The sequence below is a fragment of the Centropristis striata genome, chromosome 19 (assembly GCF_030273125.1).
Source record: "Centropristis striata isolate RG_2023a ecotype Rhode Island chromosome 19, C.striata_1.0, whole genome shotgun sequence".
In the NCBI taxonomy this organism is placed as follows: domain Eukaryota; kingdom Metazoa; phylum Chordata; class Actinopteri; order Perciformes; family Serranidae; genus Centropristis; species Centropristis striata.
Genome location: NC_081535.1, coordinates 24,552,166 through 24,573,417, shown reverse-complemented (window position 1 = coordinate 24,573,417; position 21,252 = coordinate 24,552,166). Strand labels below are relative to the sequence as shown.

General features: G+C 38.8%; 1 protein-coding gene across 5 annotated transcripts in view; it reads right to left on the bottom strand.

Moving 5' to 3' along the window:
• ythdc2 (YTH domain containing 2) overlaps nt 1–21,252 on the bottom strand; it is a 49,769-nt gene that overhangs the window by 4,666 nt on the left and 23,851 nt on the right. For 4 of the 5 annotated variants that reach the window (XM_059358356.1, XM_059358357.1, XM_059358358.1 and 1 more), the window contains exons 13-27: nt 20,037–20,102; nt 19,019–19,197; nt 18,746–18,842; nt 17,310–17,397; nt 16,000–16,080; nt 15,799–15,881; nt 14,162–14,267; nt 13,728–13,847; nt 12,089–12,361; nt 9,292–9,418; nt 8,326–8,531; nt 7,077–7,266; nt 5,076–5,167; nt 4,299–4,418; nt 765–916 (exon numbers count right to left, since the gene is read on the bottom strand). In XM_059358356.1, coding sequence (XP_059214339.1) covers nt 765–916; nt 4,299–4,418; nt 5,076–5,167; nt 7,077–7,266; nt 8,326–8,531; nt 9,292–9,418; nt 12,089–12,361; nt 13,728–13,847; nt 14,162–14,267; nt 15,799–15,881; nt 16,000–16,080; nt 17,310–17,397; nt 18,746–18,842; nt 19,019–19,197; nt 20,037–20,102 — 1,980 coding nt within the window. The remainder of the gene's footprint in view (nt 1–764; nt 917–4,298; nt 4,419–5,075; nt 5,168–7,076; nt 7,267–8,325; nt 8,532–9,291; nt 9,419–12,088; nt 12,362–13,727; nt 13,848–14,161; nt 14,268–15,798; nt 15,882–15,999; nt 16,081–17,309; nt 17,398–18,745; nt 18,843–19,018; nt 19,198–20,036; nt 20,103–21,252) is intronic. The other variant, XM_059358359.1, reaches the window with a different exon arrangement.

Below are 21,252 nucleotides of genomic sequence, written 5' to 3'. Positions count from 1 at the left end.
AGACACCAGCCTGGATCTTTATTTATCTCAGGCCTTTATTTCTGACCTATTTGTTCTACCTGTTTTATCATATTGTAGTAAGATGTCTTCTTGTTTTCTTGTCTGATTTGATTCATTTCAATTCCATTTTTTCTGCAAGGGTGGTCTTGGCCCATGTGAGCGAGGAGGCAACCTCCAGGTCTGAGCAGGGATGCGCCAGGAAGTGCCTTAAGCTGCTACAGAAAATTCCAGCAGGGGGCGCTGATGGTGGCTGCAGAAGCATTTCTGTCCATTTATTTCAATTTAAAATGAGAAAACTTCCCACTTGATCTATTACCTCAGAATTTTTTTTTAGGACAACACTATGGTCTCACTATGGTCACTAGTAAAAAAATCTTCTTCAAACAATTTGATGTCAATAGTTCTAATTATGGCCCCATTTAGAAGAAAATAGAAGATAAAGAATCGTATGATTTGGGGCGTGGCTACCTTTGATTGACAGGTCACTAACAAGATGAGCCGTCATCAGGAGAGAAGCAGAACAATGCGTATCCACGGCAACGAGTCAATGAAGTTATATATAACGTTATATAGATATAAAAAAGGATGTTTTGTTCAGTGAAAATGATGTCACACTATATGAAGTCCAGGTGCTGTGTGTCAGAATGTAACAGTTTAAGCAGGAGCTAAATGAGGGCAAGGGAGATGATTGCTCATTTTTGTCCTGAGATGGATCCTGGACAGTTAAATGTAAATATCATTAAGAACCACATTGTTTTTCATACTTGTCGTTGGTGGTGATGGTGGGTATTTGGGGGCTGTTCTTGACGTTCCTCATAGAAGCCTGAGGCCCATCCTCCGATGACATGGGTCGAGGTCGCTGGCCAATCCCTGTGGGCTGCTGCAGGCCTGCTCCCTGCTCCTCTGCTGCAAGAACCTGAGGAACATCAGTTTGACCTTTAGTCATTACACTAAACTGCATACCATACTGCAAACACCTTTAATTATTAGTAAATTAAAGATACAAAGCATATCCAGGGGTCTCGTGAATGAGGTGTACATTAACTAACATTTAATACCATTAAAGCAGAGATTGAAAATTCAGAGCCAATTTAAAAATCCAAACATGAAAATAACAAAATGTCACTTTAGCTATGCAAAGATCAGCCAGATAAGATATCTGGCTATTTCTCAGCCTAACTAATAGTAGTAGAGATACAGAGTAAAAGGAGAAGACAGTGAGCCAACAGGAACTTCTAATCAGGGTTTAATAGTTTTGTTATATTATGGAGCCAGAGTTTGGTTCCTGCTTTAAATTATTCATCATGGCACATACAATACTGCCATGTACTACCAATACTAACAATACATCATGGATGTATTGTTAGTCAGGCATATACACTATAACTGCACCTTTTCGTTTATTGTAAAGAATTCATCTTTGTTACTGTATTACATCTTCAACATTGATTGTTTTAAACAAATATAATACATCCATTTATTTAATGTAATTTTCAGGCCCTAACACTACACTGTAAAAAAGGTGTGTCTAAAAACAAGATAAAAACACTAAATCTGAGGGAAACGATCTTGCTGCATGGACAGATAATTTCACTTGACAAGATTTCATAAATTAAGATTATTAAATCTAGAAATAAGCATGTTGAACTCTTAAAATAAGAAATTAACTCTTAAAACAAGATCAATTATCTAACACTTCTAAATCTAAAGTTTTTTTTTATCTTGGTAAAAAACAAATAATTTGCAGTACACTCTGCTCGGGCCAGTTCATCGCTGCCTGCAGCTTTAATTTATCTTGTTTTAAGAGGTTATTTCTTATTTTAAGTGTAGAACATGCTTATTTCTAGATTTAATAATAATCTTAATTTAAGAAATCTTGTCAATCTATAAGGTCTCAGTTAGTGAAATGGATGTGGAGTGCAGTTGATGTGTGTCAAGTGATTGTAGTATAAAAAAACATGTGTCTGGGAGGTCCAGTCTCTGGTTCATCACTATTCCTGCTACAATTGTAACATGAAGACAAAACTCAGAGATCATCATCAAGATCATTGTAAAGTAGAAGTCAGGAGTTGGCTACAAATAAATGTCAACTCACTGGACATCCCACAGAGTTCAGTTAAACCATCATTAAGAAATGGAAGCAGTATGGACCTTGTTTAAATCTGCCTAGAGCTGGCCGTCCTCACAATCTGAGTGACCTGACAAGAAGAAGACTGGTCCTGCAGCCTTCCAGGACCTGCTGCTGAGGAGCATCCCCAGAGGATGATGCTGCCACCACCATGCTTCACACTGGAGATGGTGCGTTTGTGGTGATGTGCAGTGTTTGGTGTTCGCCAAACATAGTGTCTAGTCTGATAGCCAAAAAGGTCTGTTTTTGTCTCATCAGACCGTAGAACCTTCTTCAAATTGACCCTGGAGTCCCCCACATGCATTTGGGTGAATTCAAGGCGAGATTTGATGAGCTTTTTTTTTTCTCTCCCGCACAGCTCCGACTGGTGAAGAACCTGGCAATAGGCCTGGGCCGATAATCAATAAATCAATTAATCGCACGATAAATTAAATGAACTCAATAATTTTGCCGGCCTCGATATATCGCCATGCGCATGCGTGTTTGTTTTCCTCGTCTGTTGCCTCCAAGCAGGCTGGATGACAAGAGGGTTCACTCTGTGCTCGATCTCAGCACCTGGGCAATTTTGTTCCATAGCAGAATGAGCGGAGTGAACCCTCCTGTCAGTCATCCAGTCTCTTTGTCTCTGGGGGGAAGGCTGGGCCGCTAGCATTGGCTACACACAGAGTGCAGCAGGTGAGCCTCGTGCGGAGCAACGCGAGGAATAAAGATGATTGCAAAGCCAAATGCCACAGCCCCGGTGTGGGAATATGTCGGTTTCAAACCGAATGAAAAAGGTGAGCCCATCAACACACGGACGAGCCTGTATGCCGAATTTGTTCAAAAGTGGTGGCAACAAAAAAAGCCACCACAACAAACTTGCATGCCCATCTAAAGCAGAACCACCCGACCCAGTTTTCCCAGCTGGGGAAAAAAACTGCACCTGGAGATGCAGAGCCTTCGTCCCGACAGTCAACACTGGTCGACAAAGTAAATATAAACAATGTGCGCTCACAGAAAGTGGAGTTTGCTACATCGCAAAATAAATGCTGCCCTTTAAAAAAAAAAAAAAAATGTTTGTTTTATTTATTTAGGATATTTAAACATTCTTAAAATTACAATTACAATGGTAAAAAACACTGAGAAATAAAAGTATATTGTATTGGAAAGGGTGTGCATTATTATGATATATTATCATGTTGACAATAATATCGTTTATCGGCAATAATTTGTGGGACAATATATCGTCCAGCAAAATTTGTTATCGTCCCAGGCCTACCTGGCAACAGTTGTTGTATGTACAGTCTCTCCTATCTGAGCCACCAAAGCTTATAACTCCTGCAGAGTGGTCCTACCCTACCCTCTCCAGTCTTCTTCTTGTCAGGTCACTCAGATTGTGAGCACGGCCATCTCTAGGCAGATTTAAACAAGTGCCATACTGCTTCCATTTCTTAATGATGGGTTAACTGAACTCTGTGGGATGTCCAGTCAGCTGGTCCAGTCATTTTTTTGTAGCCATCTCCTGACCTATACTGTTCAATGATCTTTTCTCTGAGTTACTAGAAGTGTTCTTTTGTCTTCATGGTACAATTGTAGGAGGAATAGTGATGAACCAGAGACTGGCCCTACCAGACACATGTTTTTATACTACGATCACTTGACACACATCAACTGCACTCAGGTGATCTCCATTTCACTAACTGTGACTCTGCTGCATTAACCAGCTGGAACTTTGTTGAATTAGATCAGTTACTTTAAAGGGGATTAATACTTATGCAATCATTCATTTTACCTAATATATTTTTTATTAATTTATACTATTTTGTAAAAATCTGTTTTCACTTTGATATTAAAGAGGGTTCTTTGCAAATTCTTTTAAAAAAAGGCAAAATTATATTGACCATGATGTCATGTGTAAAAGCAACAAAAGGGTGAAACATCCAAGGGGGAAGAATACTTTTGCAAGCCACTGTAGCCTGGCATTGTTAACTTTATTCATAAATGGGAATTAGTCTGGAACCTCTCAGTTCATTTTTGATTTCCAAGGGGCGTTTTCAACAGGGGCAGACAAAAATGCCTCTGAATAGACCAACAACCAATCAGAGCAACAAATCATGTGACACAATTGGGGCTAGTTACCCCCTGCAAAACAGATGGTAAATTTAGAGAAAGAAAAGAGAATCTGCCATACCGAAACCAGTGTCCTGATGATGGCCTCGTCTTGTTGAGACCAGGGCTTTGTAGGACAACGGATCCTCTTGATGAACAAATTTTGCCACTTCTGCCTCAGTTCAAACACCAGTCCTGCAGCCTGACAACACAATACACAACAAGTAATGCAGGTAAGATTTAGTACAAAATATGAATAACTAACCAAAGAGACGAAAGGAAATATAGTCTAACAACTGATTTGTTTCTTTTCCTGATTTCAAGTTTGAAGTTCATAATTGTCGTAGGCACAACAATCACTGAAAAGCAATTTTTGGCTCAGGCTTCCACCAAAAATGCAAAAACTACAAATATATATAAAAAGAAAATCACAAGTAAAATAAGAATCTAAGACAAACAATAGTGTGGGAGTTAAAATACACATGCTACATATAATATATACACTAATATATATATGTTAAATATAAAATAAATGTGTGGTAGAGTAAGGAGGAGTAATTGTGAAATGGATAAAGTGTAATGGAGTAACTGTAAAAGCTGCATAATGAGAAGTAATAAATATATAAGTACGTAGGTAAACACATGTATATAAAGAATTATTACACCTATATATTTGTATTTACATTATGTCTTTGTACATTACGACTGTGACAGTGTAGCATGTACACATTCATTTGTACAAAGCTAAATGTTTGGGAACCACTGACATTGAACACAAAACAACTATCTATTCTATTGTATAAATCTATATAATATCATTCAAATTAAAAGGTCAATGTTGACAGCTGAGTTCAATCACCTCTCTGTCCATTTGGAACATGAGCCAATCATCAATCCTCATTTCAGCCAGATCCTCTGTCTCACTGTCACTGACGTCATCCAGCAGACTGTCTAAAAAAAGAATATGAACATATGATTCAACTTCTGTCAAAATATAGTAATCAGCAAAGCAGTGTTCCTTTTTTATTCAATCTTAGTTTTTAGACAAAAGTGCTATAAGTTCTAGTTTTCACGGACGACAATTTAAAAGTGACGTTACTCATCAAAATGTTTATCTCTTTACACAAATGTTCATTCTGTTAGCTTTAGTTAGCTTTGTTACTTTTTATAATAGGCTTGGTGTAATAACTCTAGTTTGTTTCAGATTGGAGGACTCGAGTGCAACAAACTGCCCCTGATCCCTTCCCTGTCATCAGATTATATTTTTAATTCATTTAGTTCAGCCCAGTACCGGGAATTTTGTCATTTTCAAACTTCATTTTCAAATAAGAGTACGTTTCGAGACCATCTTGAAATACCCAGGTCATCCGCTACACAAAACCTTTATGGACCAAAAAAACAGCAGTGGACGGCTCCTCTCTCTGTTGCAGGACAGAGAGATTCAAAAGATCCTTCTCTCCTACAGCCATCAGGCTGTCTCATTAAATAAAGTAATTTTGATTTGATTGATTTGAGATTGAATGCCATCTCAAACATATTAGCAGAGAGTGGAAGTGGATTATAAAAACCTCCAACAGCGAGCCTGCATTGGTGCATGTGAGAAGTGTGTGTTGCGTTAGTCATGAAACGCTCTGTAAAAAGTTCTGTATGACTACTTCTACAAACATAAACTGCTCAAATTAAGGTATTTAATATTGTCAGAGTTTAATACCTTAATCTACTACATGTTTAATTTAAATGTGCTGTTCAGTCTAGAAAATGGTTCCTTTTCATCATTTGATTATAAATTGTTCTACAGTATAATATTTAGAACTAGAAAATTTCCTCTGGGGAAATTCTGAAAGGGCCACGGGGCTACTGCCGGTGTGTGTACACTATGATGAGATTCTTCAGAGATTTCAAACAATTAAGTAATGTTATGATACTATATAATATACAAGGAGCACACCTACAACAAGCATTCCTTTTCAAGTATTTACTTATTTATTTATTATTTATTATTATAGCAACCTATGCCCTTTAACCTCAAAATGTGTGTGTGAAGCATGTTTATCTGGAGGAGTGTGGGTGCTTACGCGCGCATTTGTGTGTGTGTGTGTGTGTGTGTGTGTGTGTGTGTGTGTGTGTGTGTGTGACTAAAATCACATAAAGTTACCTGTGTGTGTTTGTGTGTGTGAAGCATGTGTATCTGGAAGAGTGTGTGCGCTTACGCGCGAGTGTGTGTGTGTTTGTGTGTGAAGCATGTGTATCTGGAGGAGTGTGCACGCTTACGTGTGTGTGTGTGTAACTAAAATCACATAAAGTTACGTGTGTGTGTTTGTGTGTGTGTGTGTAGCATGTGTATCTGGAGGAGTGTGCGTGGTTACGCACGCATGTCTGTGTGCGTGCGTGTATCTGTAACTGAAATCACATCAAAGGATCAAGGGCGTTGGGGTCCACCAATCAGACCAGTGCTCGGTGCGATTGCCCCCTGGCCCTAATAATTACAGAAAAACATTGGAGGGAAAAACCAGAAATTTTTTATAAAACAGCCAGGAAAATTAAGTTAATATCTTTTATGTGCATCTTTCTTTCACTGGCCACTCTGAACATTTGCACATCCCCTTGAATACATCTTTGCAGTCCTGCCTCCCTAATTAATTTAAAAAAGTCACATTGTAGACCTTTTTATTTTTTTCAGTAAATTGTAGACTATTTATAATACTTTTTAAAATCTCTTTTCCAGCAGACAGGGGGAGAGGCCTGAAGAGTGGGAGTGGGAAGGGGAGAGGAGTGAGGCTCTAGTCTGTGGAGGGCCCTATGAAAGAACACAGGTCGGCTGTCTATAGCAGGCTGAATTCATGACATTTAAATGACTTACCAGCACCTTTCTGTAGAGCAGGTTCCTGCAGGGCAGAGCTGGGTAGTTTAGCACAGCCTCCAAATATGGCCACAGTGATGGGAGTCATCATAGAGCAACAGCGGACACTGGCCATCCTGTGGCCTCGGCTCATCTCATCGTAGATCAACCAGTCTGTGGGGAAGGTCTGAGCTGATTTGGCTGGGCTGTTCTATACAGAGAAGACACAGTAACACAACTGAAACATCCCATCTTCCAACTGATAAGCGACTAGTGACACAGATGTAATAAGGAAAGGTAATGGTGAGGAAATGGAGGTCAGTTTACACTGCAAAAACTGAAATCTAAGTAAGATTCCACTGCTTTTGCCTTATTTCAAGAATTTTAGACATTTATTAAAATATTCTACATACAGATAAAAATATTTGTAGCTGTATCAAGAAAAGTACACTAGTTTTTAGTCTGACTTTGTTGGTTTCATAAATATAATGCCGATGCATATCATTATGTCAAGATGATGGCTCTAGCATTTACTTATTATTAATTCAAGAATATTTTTCAACATATTGAGAAAATAGGTCACGTGTATTTAATTAGAATCAAGAAAAGTCACTTATTAGTTATTAGAATTACACTTATTCTAAAGTATTTGTGGGTTCATTGGGATTAGATATTTTTATTTGTTTTAAGTCTTGACAAGCAAAATTTAGGCAGATAATTTTGCTATTTTTAAGCAAAATACACCTAATTTTTGTACTTTTTTTCTTGTTTTTACCAGCTGTTTGAAGCCTTTGGCCCCTGCTGTGGCCCCTTTGTCAAATTACTAATAATAATAATTAATATTTTTTTTGTCTCATTGTACACAAAAGGAACCCAGAATGTGCACACTGTATTATGTTAATAATAATTGTGCAATAAAATATTGTGTGTATATATATATATATATATATATATATATACACACACATATATACATATATATATATAGATCATTATTATATATCATATAAAGATCATTCTCACTGTACTGCACTTTCAAAATAAAAAAAAGTGATGAAATATCATTGTCATACAAAAAGCTGTTATTCTTGGTGAGTCTCATTGTTTAAATCAATGTATTTGTATCTTCCAATTATACTTAAATGAGATGTTTAAATAAGCTAAAATAAAGGTTTTGAATGCTTAAATATCATCTTTGCCATTTTTTTATGTGCTAATGTGCCCCTCTGATTAAACACAATTACTTCAAACAAATGATTTATTTTCCTACCTCCTTGAACTGGGACTGGCTCAGGGTTGATGTGGGATGAAAGTGGAGCTTCTTCTCCCTACTACTAGAGGCCAGGGAGGTCTCCGGGTTGATATGGACCAAGTTTGGATACATGCCAGCCACCAGGGCTGCCTTCACCACGGCCCAGTTCTCAGAGTTCAGGTTCACATCACGGATGTCACAACCCCCACGGGCTCGCACGAAACCTGGGACACAAACAGGCCCTTTGACATTCTCATTCAACAAAAACACTACAATTACACATGTCTTGCGCACATTTTTTAATCCTCATCTAAGTCATTAGAAAACTGAATTTCAACCAAAACAGATATTTCAAAAGACTCATATATAATCAAACAAAAAAGCCATATTTTTCATGATATATAGAATTCATTTATCCTATTTTTGGTATCAAGACATGATCTCCTATCTCCTTAAATCTAACTACCAAGTAAGACTTTAACCTTTTATTTTAATTTAACTTAATTTAATTTATGTTGGTTATATATTAATGTTTGTTTCTGTGTTGTTGGTTTTTTTTTTTATTACACACACAAATACTCTCTTTTACTTACTCCTATATATATATATATAGCCTACATTCTATATGTATATTCTGAGAATAGGTATGTTTCTCTCTTCTTTTTTAGCTTTTTGTGTTTTTTACTTTTATTTTACAAAGGATCAAAGTATCATTGTTATCATAAACTGATGGCTCCAAGTTCAGGGTTGGGATGGAGGGAAGTTGTTTAAAGACTTGAAAGATGTAACAGAATATTTTTGTATGAATTTTGAAGTTCAAAAGTCAATAAAGATATGTGTTAAAAAAACCAACCCAGATATTTCATATTTGTGTTTTTATATCAAAACGGGCAATAAAAGAGAAGAGGCAGTTTGGTGATGTTGGATCATAGCTCACACACTTGGTGGAGTGTACAATATAAAGGAAATGAGTGTGGAACTGACCAATGGCACGAAGCTGTCCCAGCAGCTGTGTCCTCATGCCAAGTATCATGTCCATGGTAGCCTGGGAGAGAAAGTTCTTCTCACAGAAGGATCTCTCCCAGCCTTCACTGCGGGCCTTCTGCCATGCCTGACAACACACAGGACAAACATGAAGAAAACATCCTACACTTGTTTCCAGTAGGGCTAGGAATTATTAGAGTTGTTCCGATTCCGGGTACCAGTATCGGAAATTGCTCCGATACTGCCAAAAATGCTGGCATCTGTATCGGCGAGTACTGGAGTCCAGGCACCGATCTGATACCGCGTAATATATTAAATCAGTAATCTATTTACTGGTTCGCTCCATAAAGCTAATATTGTGGCTGCACTTTAATTGAAATATATTCCTAGATTTATTTATTTAAGTTGCTGTTGCACTACTGTTTTGTGTACTGATTTATTTAAAAATAAATGGCTTGAATCTGCTGTATTTATTCATGTTTTATAAAGGGTTTAACCTGAGCCAGGCCTTACCACAATGATAATTATATCACAGTCATGCAGGTGGAGTATGATATACTTTTTTTTAATAACATACTGGTATCAGATCGGTACTGGGTATCGGCCGATACCCACAGCACAAGTATTGGAATCGGTATCGGGATGGAAGAAATGGTATCAGAACATCTCTAGGAATTATTACCTTATATCTGCATCATGATACATTCTCATACATAACAATGATAACAAGAACTCCTCTTTAACCAGAACATGAAAACTCCTTCGTATTGTTTTCTTCTATTTGATTTGTTTGTTCAAATTAAATCCTATATGACTGGTTGAAAATCTGGAGTTTTATATATTCCTTCTAAAAGGGATGGAAATAAATCAAATGTGATTCAGACAATTTAATGGGATAAAATGTGCGATATTGATGATGTAATTTCCCTAATGATCTCTTGAATTTCTATCCCATTTCACACCAGAGACAAAGACACAAAAAGCATGTTAGACAGGTCGACCATAAAAAGGGGATGAGATTGTCATTGCTGTTACTTTTTTGTATGACAGTGTGCAGGAACAGAGAAGAATTTTTTAAGTGTGTTTTGACAACAAAATAACTATCTATTGTTCATATTTTGACATTTTTGAAGTGGTATCAGTGTCATTTACTCCCTAAAGTGTCCACCTTAAAACTGTAAAAGATCCTGTGTGGAAGACTAGCTTGCACTTCACTTTTTCAGCTTGACTCCTACGATGTCCAAAATGGTGGGAAAAAAAGCCAATTGTAAAATCCAATTGTTCCAATTGTGAAAATGTAAGTGTTAGTTCTATATGTTTAAGAAGTGTCATGAGAGGAAGGGGGACTGACTGACTGACCTTTTCAGCTGGGCCCTACTTTTGTAGATAAAAAAATATCAAGCCCCCCCCCTGCCCAACATTGTCTGTAATAGATACAGAACCACAACTTCAGTATGTGACATGTTATTAAAAAATTGAAATAGGAACAAGTCACCTTTAGAAAGAACCATAAAAAGTCACATGGGACTCGCTCCTCTATATCTTTTGCCATGTTATAAATGCACCTCCTGACAGTATTGTCTGACAGTGGAATAGCCTTTAGTTTGCTGGCTGTTGCTTCATCAATCATAGTTGGAACCATACCTACTATGTGCGGCTTTTTACACTGAGCAACTCTGTACGCTAATTTGTAGGAGGCGAGTTGGGCATTTGCTGGCAGAAAAGATGCTTTAGTAAAGCAACTCTGTTGTGCATGACAGTTGACTAGTTTTTTTCTGAAGAAATCAATGGGCTTGTCTTTGTGTCTTTGTGTTCAGGATGTGAAGTCTCCAAGTAGCGTCGCAACTCGTTTGGCTTCATACTGTCAGAAGCTAATATTTAGAGACACACAACACACTGCAGTCTCTCTTCATTACCATCGTTGGTGAAGCCTGGTGAAGCTGAGGGCCAGATATTCATTCATTCATTACCATTAACCGCTTATCCGCAATCGGGTCGCGAGGTCCAGCTGTCATTGGGCGAGAGGCGGGGTACACCCTGGACAGGACGCCAGACTATCGCAGGGCTGACACATAGAGACAGACAATCACACTCTCATTCACACCTATGGGCAATTTAGAGTCACCAATTAAACCTAAGTGCATGTTTTTGGACTGTGGGAGGAAGCCGGAGTACCCGGTGAGAACCCACGCTGACACGGGAAGAACATGCAAACTCCACACAGAAGAGCCGCAGGCGGCTTTTTAGCTGTGAGGCGGCAACCCTCTAGCTGTGAGGCGAGAGCGCTAACCACTACACCACCGTGAGGGTGGTGCTTTACGTTTACCTGGCAGTACTTACATAAACGTTTTCGTATATTGCTAGCTGTTAGTGAAGAAGAAAAACGCATCATTTATATTTAGCCTCACAACACCCGCCTGTCATGACTCCAGGCCCCCCCAAGACATAATAAAATACAATATGAAATATAAAAACAAGGAGATATTATCAATTATATTATAAATACCAGGAAATATATACTATAACTATAACAACAGTACTTAGTTAGTGCAAGTGTATACAGCAGCCATGTTGTGATTGGTGTTGTGTAGTGGGTCAGGCCTGGTGCTCCTCCCCGACCTCTGCCCTTCTTTGCCGCCGACTGCCTCAAAGTGTGGTGTTATACAGTTTAATGGCATGGGGGACAAAGGAGTTTTTTAGTCTGTTTGTGTTGCACTTGGGGAGGAGCATCCTGTCTCCCCTCAAAGCTCATCCTGTATTCACCCCAAAATGCACATCTTAATGGACTCCCACCTACCTGAAATGCTCTGAGGAGGGCCATGTGGTCGCTGAAGGAACTGGAAGTGAAACGTTTGCGGCACTGTAGAGCAGCTCTTTTCTGAGAGCCCTGGGCAGGAAGGACGAAGGGGTCCCGATAGGCCAGTGTACAGGCAATGGTTAGAATGGGGTCCAGACACTTCAACACCACAGCGCACAGCACCATCTTTCCCAGGTGGGGCTCCACAGGTAGATCAGCCAGGTGGTAGCCCAGATCAGTGAGGCCTTCATACTGGTCCATAGCATCTATTGTCTAAAGAAAGGTGGCGGGAATCAATGCAAACTCACTCCACCTGCTGGAATTGCTGGAATATTGAATGGTGATGAGTAGGCGTCAAGGTTATCATAGTTAACGAAAACTAATGAAATAACAAAAACTAGAATTGAAAAAACATTTTCGTTAACTGAAATAAAAATAAAAACGAGAATTAAAAAAAAAAAAGATAACTGAAACTGTATTGTGTGGTTACAAAACTTACTAAGGCTACGTTTACATGAGGACGGTCTGAACAGAAGACGCAAAAGTGGCGTCGCGTCTTCACTTTTTATTCCTCGTTTAGACGAGCATTTTCGGGAGGAAATCTGCGTGCATACGGTGACGCAAAAGTGTGTGAAATTCGATTGTATGCAGCCAGGCGGCATCACTTAAAGCGATAAGAGCATCTTTGGGCATGCAGAAGTTTTCACGCCACACATTTTCATCAGCTTCTCCTTCCACAAAGTTATCCACCATCCACTAGATCTCCCAGGTCTCGTTCACAGCCGTCTGGCTCGCCTCCAACGAATTGCTGCATCCAAAATGTGATAGAGGTAATTACAGATCCTTCTCTGTTCAGTAATACTATATGTACATATCCTGTACATTTGGTGGAAAGACTCCTGTAAGTTTATTAGAGCTGCCAGAGCAGCTTGAAGGTCAGACGCATGGAAATAATCCCACGTTTGTTTATTTTCCTGTACTGGAGCATGTATGTGACGTAAACGCGTACGTGACGTGAGCAGATCTGAGCAGAGTTTTGTGTCTTGGCAGTAGACGGACACGCTACGGCGGAGCGTATTTAACTTTTCCACTTTGGAGGGTGGTTTCAGATTTTTGCGTCTTTATGCCCCAAAAACGCCGTCACCGTCTAAACGAAAGGCACTTCCGATAAAATATTTTGACGTTTTTACCCACGAGCGTCCTTGTGTAAAGGGGGCCCTAAACTAACTAAAATTATAACTTGACTTTGTCAACTTTTTCATACATAAACCTTTTTGGTTGATATGAAATCTATTTCATCTATTTGGTTTTATGACTTAATAAACTTATTGGAGCTGAGATGGATCAGACAAAGGGTAATAAAGGAAACATTTATTGTGACCTTATTGAATCTGGCACCCAACAAATACCCCAAAGCATTTTCCAAAAAATAAAAACTAATTAAAACTAGCAAACACACTCTAAAACTAATTAAAACTAACTGAATTTGAAAACAAAAATTGACAACCAAAATAAAACTAAAACTAATGAAAAATCCAAAACTATTATAACCTTGGTAGGCGTGCTTGTCTGTGAGTATCGTGGGCTGAATAAGAAATCCGAATTAAGCTTTATAATAGTAGTTGCTGGTACTCGTTACCTTGAGCATCTGCACAGCGTTCTTGATAGAATGAGCAGCAGGAGGCTGTGGAGCTTTGGATAAGAAGTCAGCTACTGGACAGGAGGAGGGAGCCAGCAGTTTGGTCTGCAGACACAGTTCCTGATACACAACAACATGACAGTGGCAAGAAAAAGGATGTGAACACTTTAAAATGACCTAGTTTTCAGAATTAATTTGTCATAAAATGTGACCTGATCTCAATCCCAAGTATAGACAAACACAATGGCCATCATTTATCAATGAAACGTAGAAACCAGCACAGATCTGAGTTCAGAAATCATTTTACGACAGATTTCACGAGTTGATAAAAGTAATTTATGTATCACTCCCTAATATTTACTCAGTTTAGAGACCTTGCCCCTAGAGTTCAAAACTTCGAAAGACACGGCCAAAGAGAGGACCTGTATCACTACCTGCAGTGGCATGCGCAGCAGCTGAGGAACTGGATATTCCAGCATATTGTTGAACCTGAGTCGACTGAAGAGGTGGAAGCAAATCCCTGGTCTGCAGCGCCCAGCTCTGTGGACAAGTCACACATTCACAAGAGTAGATTACATATTCCACATTCAAACATGATCAGCAACTTCAACACTACGGGAAAACAGAGGCAAACAGAACAGCAGGTGTCGTAACCCCAGGAACCATTTAAGAAAGCATCTATAACCTGGATATCAAACGGTTAGACAAGAGTTTCTGTTAACCCATAAGAACCCAGACCCAGTAATCCGTAAAGGAATATTATGGGGGATATATCACAGACCAAGTGAACCACATAGGACACATTTATGATGTTTTAAAAAAAAATCTACCCCTAAATGTCAGAGATCTGTGATGTGACATAAACGGCATTTATGGTATTTGTTTATGATATTTCTTATTTTAAAATAAAAAAAACTAGACACATTTTCTGCCTTAAGAAACACAGATTTGCCGTTTTCTTTGCATCTCCACAACATTTATCAAAATTGTGACATTAATAGTGCTGTTTAACAACTAATTATTTTTCAGATTTGTTTTTAAGTAACAAAATAATAATACATAATACATAAAAACAAATAACCATTTGCCTTTTTGTTTGCATCTCCATAACATATATCAAAATTGTGATTTTAATTTGTTCAGGAAATATGGTCAGAACAAGTTAATTGTAATACAGGACATCCTATTAACGGATTAGAATTGTTCAATTGGTTTAAATTTAGCCTACTAACAAAAAATAAGCTTTTTGAAATTAGCTACTTTTTCACATTTCTGTTTCCAGTCACAGACACATTTTGGAGAAGTCACTTCCTGTCACTGTCACATGACCACCACACCAGGTGTTGAGTATACGTCTCTTAGGGATTTAATGAGTTAATGTGATGCATAAAGCTGAATATGGGAGATTATAGAAGATTTAAAGTGTTTGTTATACGGGTGTCACCATTGGTTCTTATGGGTTAAGTCTGCAGTACAATTACAAAAACGCCACATGTAATCTCCCTCTGCGAAATCTCAACAGTCTACCCAAAAGCTTTAAAGATTTCTGTGGGTTTGTTAATTTCCGTCTGTCATTCTACAGAGAGGAAGGGATTTGTAAGTACTGCCTTGGTCAGGGACAGTGGGACACAACTTAATGTGACATGTTATCATTTAACTTCTCTTTGATTTGATGGATTTTAAGTTAATAATTGGACAAAGTAATTTGAAGATTAGAAAGTGCCACTAGTTATTCCATCGCTGCATTCCTTGTAGGTCATTTGTGTGTGTATTGTGTACACGACTTCGATTCCCCAAAAAAACACACACAAAAAAATGATTTTCAATTCTTTTGTAACCTAAAATTTGGATATAGTAAAGACAAAATATCTAATGCTCAAATTGCAAAACTTTTGTTTTTTTCTAAATATATACATATACACCTCCTCACACCTGTTCTCAATCAAGAAATCAATTAAATAGGACCTGCCTGAAAATGTCAAGTCCAAAGGTATGTTCTTAATTAAAAAAAAAAAAAAAAGATAATACCTCCACTTTAACATATTTTGAGGTTATTAAAAACTGATGTTACCTTCCCTTCCTTTGCAGAGCGCTGGCCTTCGAGATCCAGACTTTCTTTAACATCGATACGTGATTGAGAGTATCAAAGGACTTCTACAACAGGAAACACATTTCAGAGTTAATTACTAACCACATGTGTAAAATGCTATCTATTATTAGACTTCATGTTACTCTTCTATTGTAAATCCAATCCAATCAGCAGTAACTGTACCTCTTTGACCTTCCCCGAATCAATGACAAAGACCACGTCATTGATTGTGATGCTCGTCTCAGCGATGTTAGTAGAAAGAATCTGAAAGGGAAAAAGAAGACCAGGTATTATCTAGTTGTATGTATGTAGTGTGTGAAGTAAAATGTGTGGAATTTTCCTGTCAAATTCCAAGTGAAGGGAAAGCCATACCAGTCATCACCAGCTACTTGTCATTTTCAACAGACAGGATGCATTACACAGCCAGAAGAAGTAGTTGAAGAAGTAGGGTACAGTGGAGTAAAAGTGACTGATGTAAAAAGGGCTGATGTTGGGAAATGGGATGGTTAACCAATGGACCTATGTCTAAGCCACGCCCCCAAAAGCGATGAGCCAATTACAGTGCGCATAGCTAATCCAATACACTGGGACATTCTCTGCTTCCACGTCCATTGAAATGCATTGGAGTTAGTCCGTTTTCATTTGTTTTTATATGTTTTTTTCTTGACATTTTATGTTTAAAATGGTCAAACGGTGTGCATGGGCTACATGCAACTCCGACACTAGGTATCCTGAGAGGCTGGGCCACGGGGTGGGTTTTCTACCCTTTCCCAAGCCACATCTCAACCAAAGAGCAAGTGTCTGCTCTGGATAAAGTTAACAAGGATAAAAAACGTGGATAAAATTAACAAGGATGTCTACATCTGTTCTAAGGGAAGTCAACAACGTATTTGAGGCAACATATTGTCACTCTGCTAGAGATGTTTAGATGTTAGAGATGTTAAAGATAACTTTAACATCTCTAACGTTAGCCTAAACTTTTCTAACGTTAGGCTTAAGTTAGTTAAGGTTAGCCTAACCCTTTCTACAGTTAGCCTAACGTTAGCATCTAGCTGCGTTGTACATAATGTCACTTTGTTTGCTGGGAGTTCATTGACCTGTTATGTGCTAGTTTTTGTACTTTGGCAATTGTACATGATTCTTAGCTGTTGTCCAAAGGGCTCTAGTTATACTAACGTTGACTGGTGATGGCAACGAGATGCGGTTTATCACATTTACACTGTGACCTGTAAATTTTTGCCTAGTTAAGGCCCTTTCGGTGACTTCGTAATGATATATTATCTTTTTGTCTCCAAAAATGATCAATCGCCTCCTGTGAAATGTCTCCTACTGTGACGGCTGCCATAGTGCCTGTCACCCAACCCTGTTTGTCCGAGTGAGTGGAGGGGGCGGGCTTAGCCATAGGTCAATTCAGGTCCTTAAAGATGAGGCTGAGAAGTGTTTCCCTTGAATAGCAAAAAATATTTGTGTGCTCAGTGACATCAGAGACTCACTATCTTTCGGACACCAGGTGGAGAGGTCTTCATGGCTCTCTTCTGGTCCTGAGTCTGCATGTCTGAATGTAGAGTAAATACCTGGAAACTGACAGACACACCTCTGTCACAGACGCACTACACAATATGCTGCCCTGCTATACTATCCACAACACAGTCTAGTGACTAGTTTTTTTAATTTGTTTTTTTAATTTTGCACAATAATAAGACAAAAGACAAGGATAAAGAGATAACAACAAATTGAAGGTGCAAGGTAGCGGCAAGAAACCCAAAAGGGCTTATACATATATTATACAGGCCTCTACCTATATTTGAATTCACAAGTTAAATTAAAAAACAAGTAATTATGAAATAGAAAAAAATAAAAGGCACATAAAAAACGAAGCAAAATTATAATAATATTAAAAGTAAAATAAAACGAAAGTGTAGAAATGTGTGCTACTTAGTGAGCTGAGCAATCAGAGCCCTCTTGTGTGTGTTCAGAGATGAAAACTGGATTGAACTATTTTACTGATCATTCCAGAGTATTGAGGAGAATTGACCAAGGCTAGTACCATAGTGAGGAGGATGTAATCTTGTTAATTGTCTGGTATTGTACTTATGTAATTGTGAGTTGACATGGAAATATTCACTGAAAGCTTTAGGAATGGAATTTGGAATATACATATACTTAAAGATAAAAATGCATATTTGGTATATATTGATCTGAAAAATTGTCATTATCTTGAGTTTTTGGAAAATTACTAGATTAGAGGTTGACCGATATATCGGCCGGCCGATATATCGTGCCGATATTTGTGTTTTTTACTTGTATCGGCATCGGCCAATACATGCGTGTGTTCGCCGATCAATGAGCCCATTTCACTGAGCCAACACCAGGCAAGGCTCGGTGCAACATCTGCCATTCTCTGGTGAGCTGCTGCCGATACCGAAAAAAAGAAAAACACATCAAATATGTGGATCATCTGAGGCGCCACCACCTCGAGACCTCGAGGCCTAGAACAACAAACACATTATTTGCTATACAACTGTTAATATGTTTAGTTTGTTTTGTTAATAAATTTTTCTTTTTTTGTTTAAATTGAGACTTATCATTGTTCCTTTTTTTTCATGTAAATGGAGGGAGAAAAGGCAATATTGGCTTCAAGAATCGGCCCCAAAAAATCGGCAGCACAAATCGGGGATCGGTTAAAACTGATGTCAAAATAATCGGTAACGGCATCGGCATTAAAAAACCTGTATCGGTCGACCACTAGACTAGATGGCACAAACAATGAAAGTAAGGCTACAATATGTGTGTATTGTTTGAGGAAAGATTAATCCAGGAGTGTACATTTATAGATACAATATTTTATTATTTTTTTGTAAATAATTCAGGACGATAGTTGCATGATGTCCAAATCACCTCCATTGTTCTTATGTACGGAAAGTTTTACCTCTCAGGTCGTGTGGAGAATCTCTTATCGTCATACAAGATGCGGTCCCTGAGTGCCACGATCTCATCATATCCAGGAAGAAAAATCAGTACAGCACCTGAAGCCAAACAGATAAATTTAATATTCCTAAAATATCATGGGTTTCACTGTAATCTGGCTGTGATTAATAGTCATGTTCACTAGGTAATGGGCTAACTCGGTAGTGTGAATCTTCTGTTGTTGCCATGAAATACACTAAGTGCATTCTTGTTAAACTCTGGTGCTGAGCCTCACCTTCAGTGGTTGTGGAGCAGATGTTGTTTAGTAGATCCATGATGAGGTCCAGGTCCACCCTTTCATCATCAAAACTGTGGTGGTATAGTTTGAGCAGCTCCTGCTCTTCACTACTCATCTCTGCACTGGCACACTGCACCAGAGTGGACTCACCCAGGCCGCTCACCTCTTCTAAAGGACTGCACAGTAACAGGAATGGGTGAGAAAGCTGATCAGGAATCCAATACTGCCCTACCAAGTCTAACTGCAGTAACTACACAAGGGGTAAAACTGAGAAAAACTGCTAAAGTTTTTTCACGTTTTTTTTAACTGTTGTTTTTTTTGTTTATGATAATTAGCCATGCTGCTTTGTTTTGATCAGCTGCTGATATTATGCAGTTATCGACGGTGGCTACAGTTGCGTCTCCCGTGTTTAATCCGTCGTGGAAACTGTCGCTAAGCGATTATAGAAAACCATACGTCACCTCTGGAGTCTCATTAATCATTCTGGGGGATTTTATTTTTTTATTTATCTTATTTTAACTTTTATACATTTTAGTTTTAGTTTCAATTTGTGTAGGAAGACGTTTATTAAAAGCCCATGCCTACATCATGCATGTAAAAAGTCATAATAAAACATTTCAAAATGCATATGCAACTCAGTTAATAAAAGTCTGTTAGTCCAGTCAGATACTGTGTCATTGTAGTTTTCTTAAAATCTTGTCTCTTCTCGTGAACCCAATATCGTGTCTTGTCTCGTCTCGTTCTCGTGAGCTGAAAGTGTCGTCACACCCCTACTCCAAGGAGTCGGCGATTCAATTTTTCCAGTAAGTAATGTTCGTTTTGTTCTAGCTTTAAGAGATTATTTTGTTAAGATACACCCATCCTCGCTCCTCGCCGGTCCAAATATGCTCCCTCCCGGTTTCAAAAACAAAGATGGCGACATCCGTGACAAACCAATTATGCTTTCTCCTTTTAGAAGTAGTAGTAGTTAATTTAGTAGTTAAGTTTTGCATATCAAGGTCAACATTTCACTCACATGGTTGATTTGAGTAGATCCACAGCATCTGCCTGCTGGAAGTGTTTGGCAAAGTCGAAGGCCGTCCTGAAATGAGATGAAAACTCTGTCATTCAGTACATTCCATTATCATACAAATGTGCCCAATGTGATTAATATCAAAACAAAACAAATCAAAACAATGTGGTAAGAATAGGTTTAGGAATGGAAAATGCAATGGCTTGAGTGGAAAGTTTGCAGGTTGTACAGCTACAATATTGGTTAGATCATGAAGAAGACAGGAGGTATGAAAATGTCTACCAATTTATAGACCAATTTACTGTTAACTAACAGTGATGACGTGTTTTGTAGGCAGAGTCTAACGGTGCGTTCAGACCGGACGCGTAGCGAATATTTCGCGCGACAAGATTACATACAAAGTCAATGCAAACACGCGAATAGACGCAAATTTTTGCCGGCGGCGCGAATCGCGGGTTTTGCGCGACGCGAATGCCGCGATTGACGCGAATGTCGCGGCGCGAATGAAACAACGCGAATTCGCGTGAGTTCAATAAATTCAACTTTGGCCAAATATTCGCGTGACGCTGTGTCGGGACAGCCTATCAGCGTTGAGATTCTGGACGACAGTGTCCGAGATACATACATGAGAGAGAGGAGAAAAGAGGCAGGAAGGAGGAGTGGGTCGGCAGGAGGGACAGGAAAAAGGTGGAAGTACTCTGCGGTCCTCTCTCTGTGCTGAGTGCGCCTCCGGATGATGTCACTCACCCAGACACGACGGCGTGTTTTCCGACGTATCTCGGACTTCCAGTGCAGGTACAGGGACGCTATGCTTGTCATGGTTGATGACAGAATGAAATGGAGGGAATTATTTGGCGCTAAATAGTCTCTTGGGCGAAAATTCGCGTCGCGTTACTTGCGCGAGTGACGCGAATTCAATTCAATTCTTGCGCGTATCAACTCGCGCGAGTAATGCAACGCGAAAATTCGCTACGCGTCCGGTCTGAACACACGGTAACAGAAAGTGACAGTAAGCTACTGATCCCCTTGTGGTGCAAGCCGTAGCCGCAGTTGTCTAAATGAATCACTTAGATGTTTTCCAGATAATTTTCATTTGTTAGCAAATTATCATACACAAGCTAACCCTTAACAGTGGTGTTAGATTCACTGTCGGGATAGTAAAGGACCCAAAATAGCATTCAATGGCCAAAGATAGAGTGGCTGAACATCTGGATTTGTC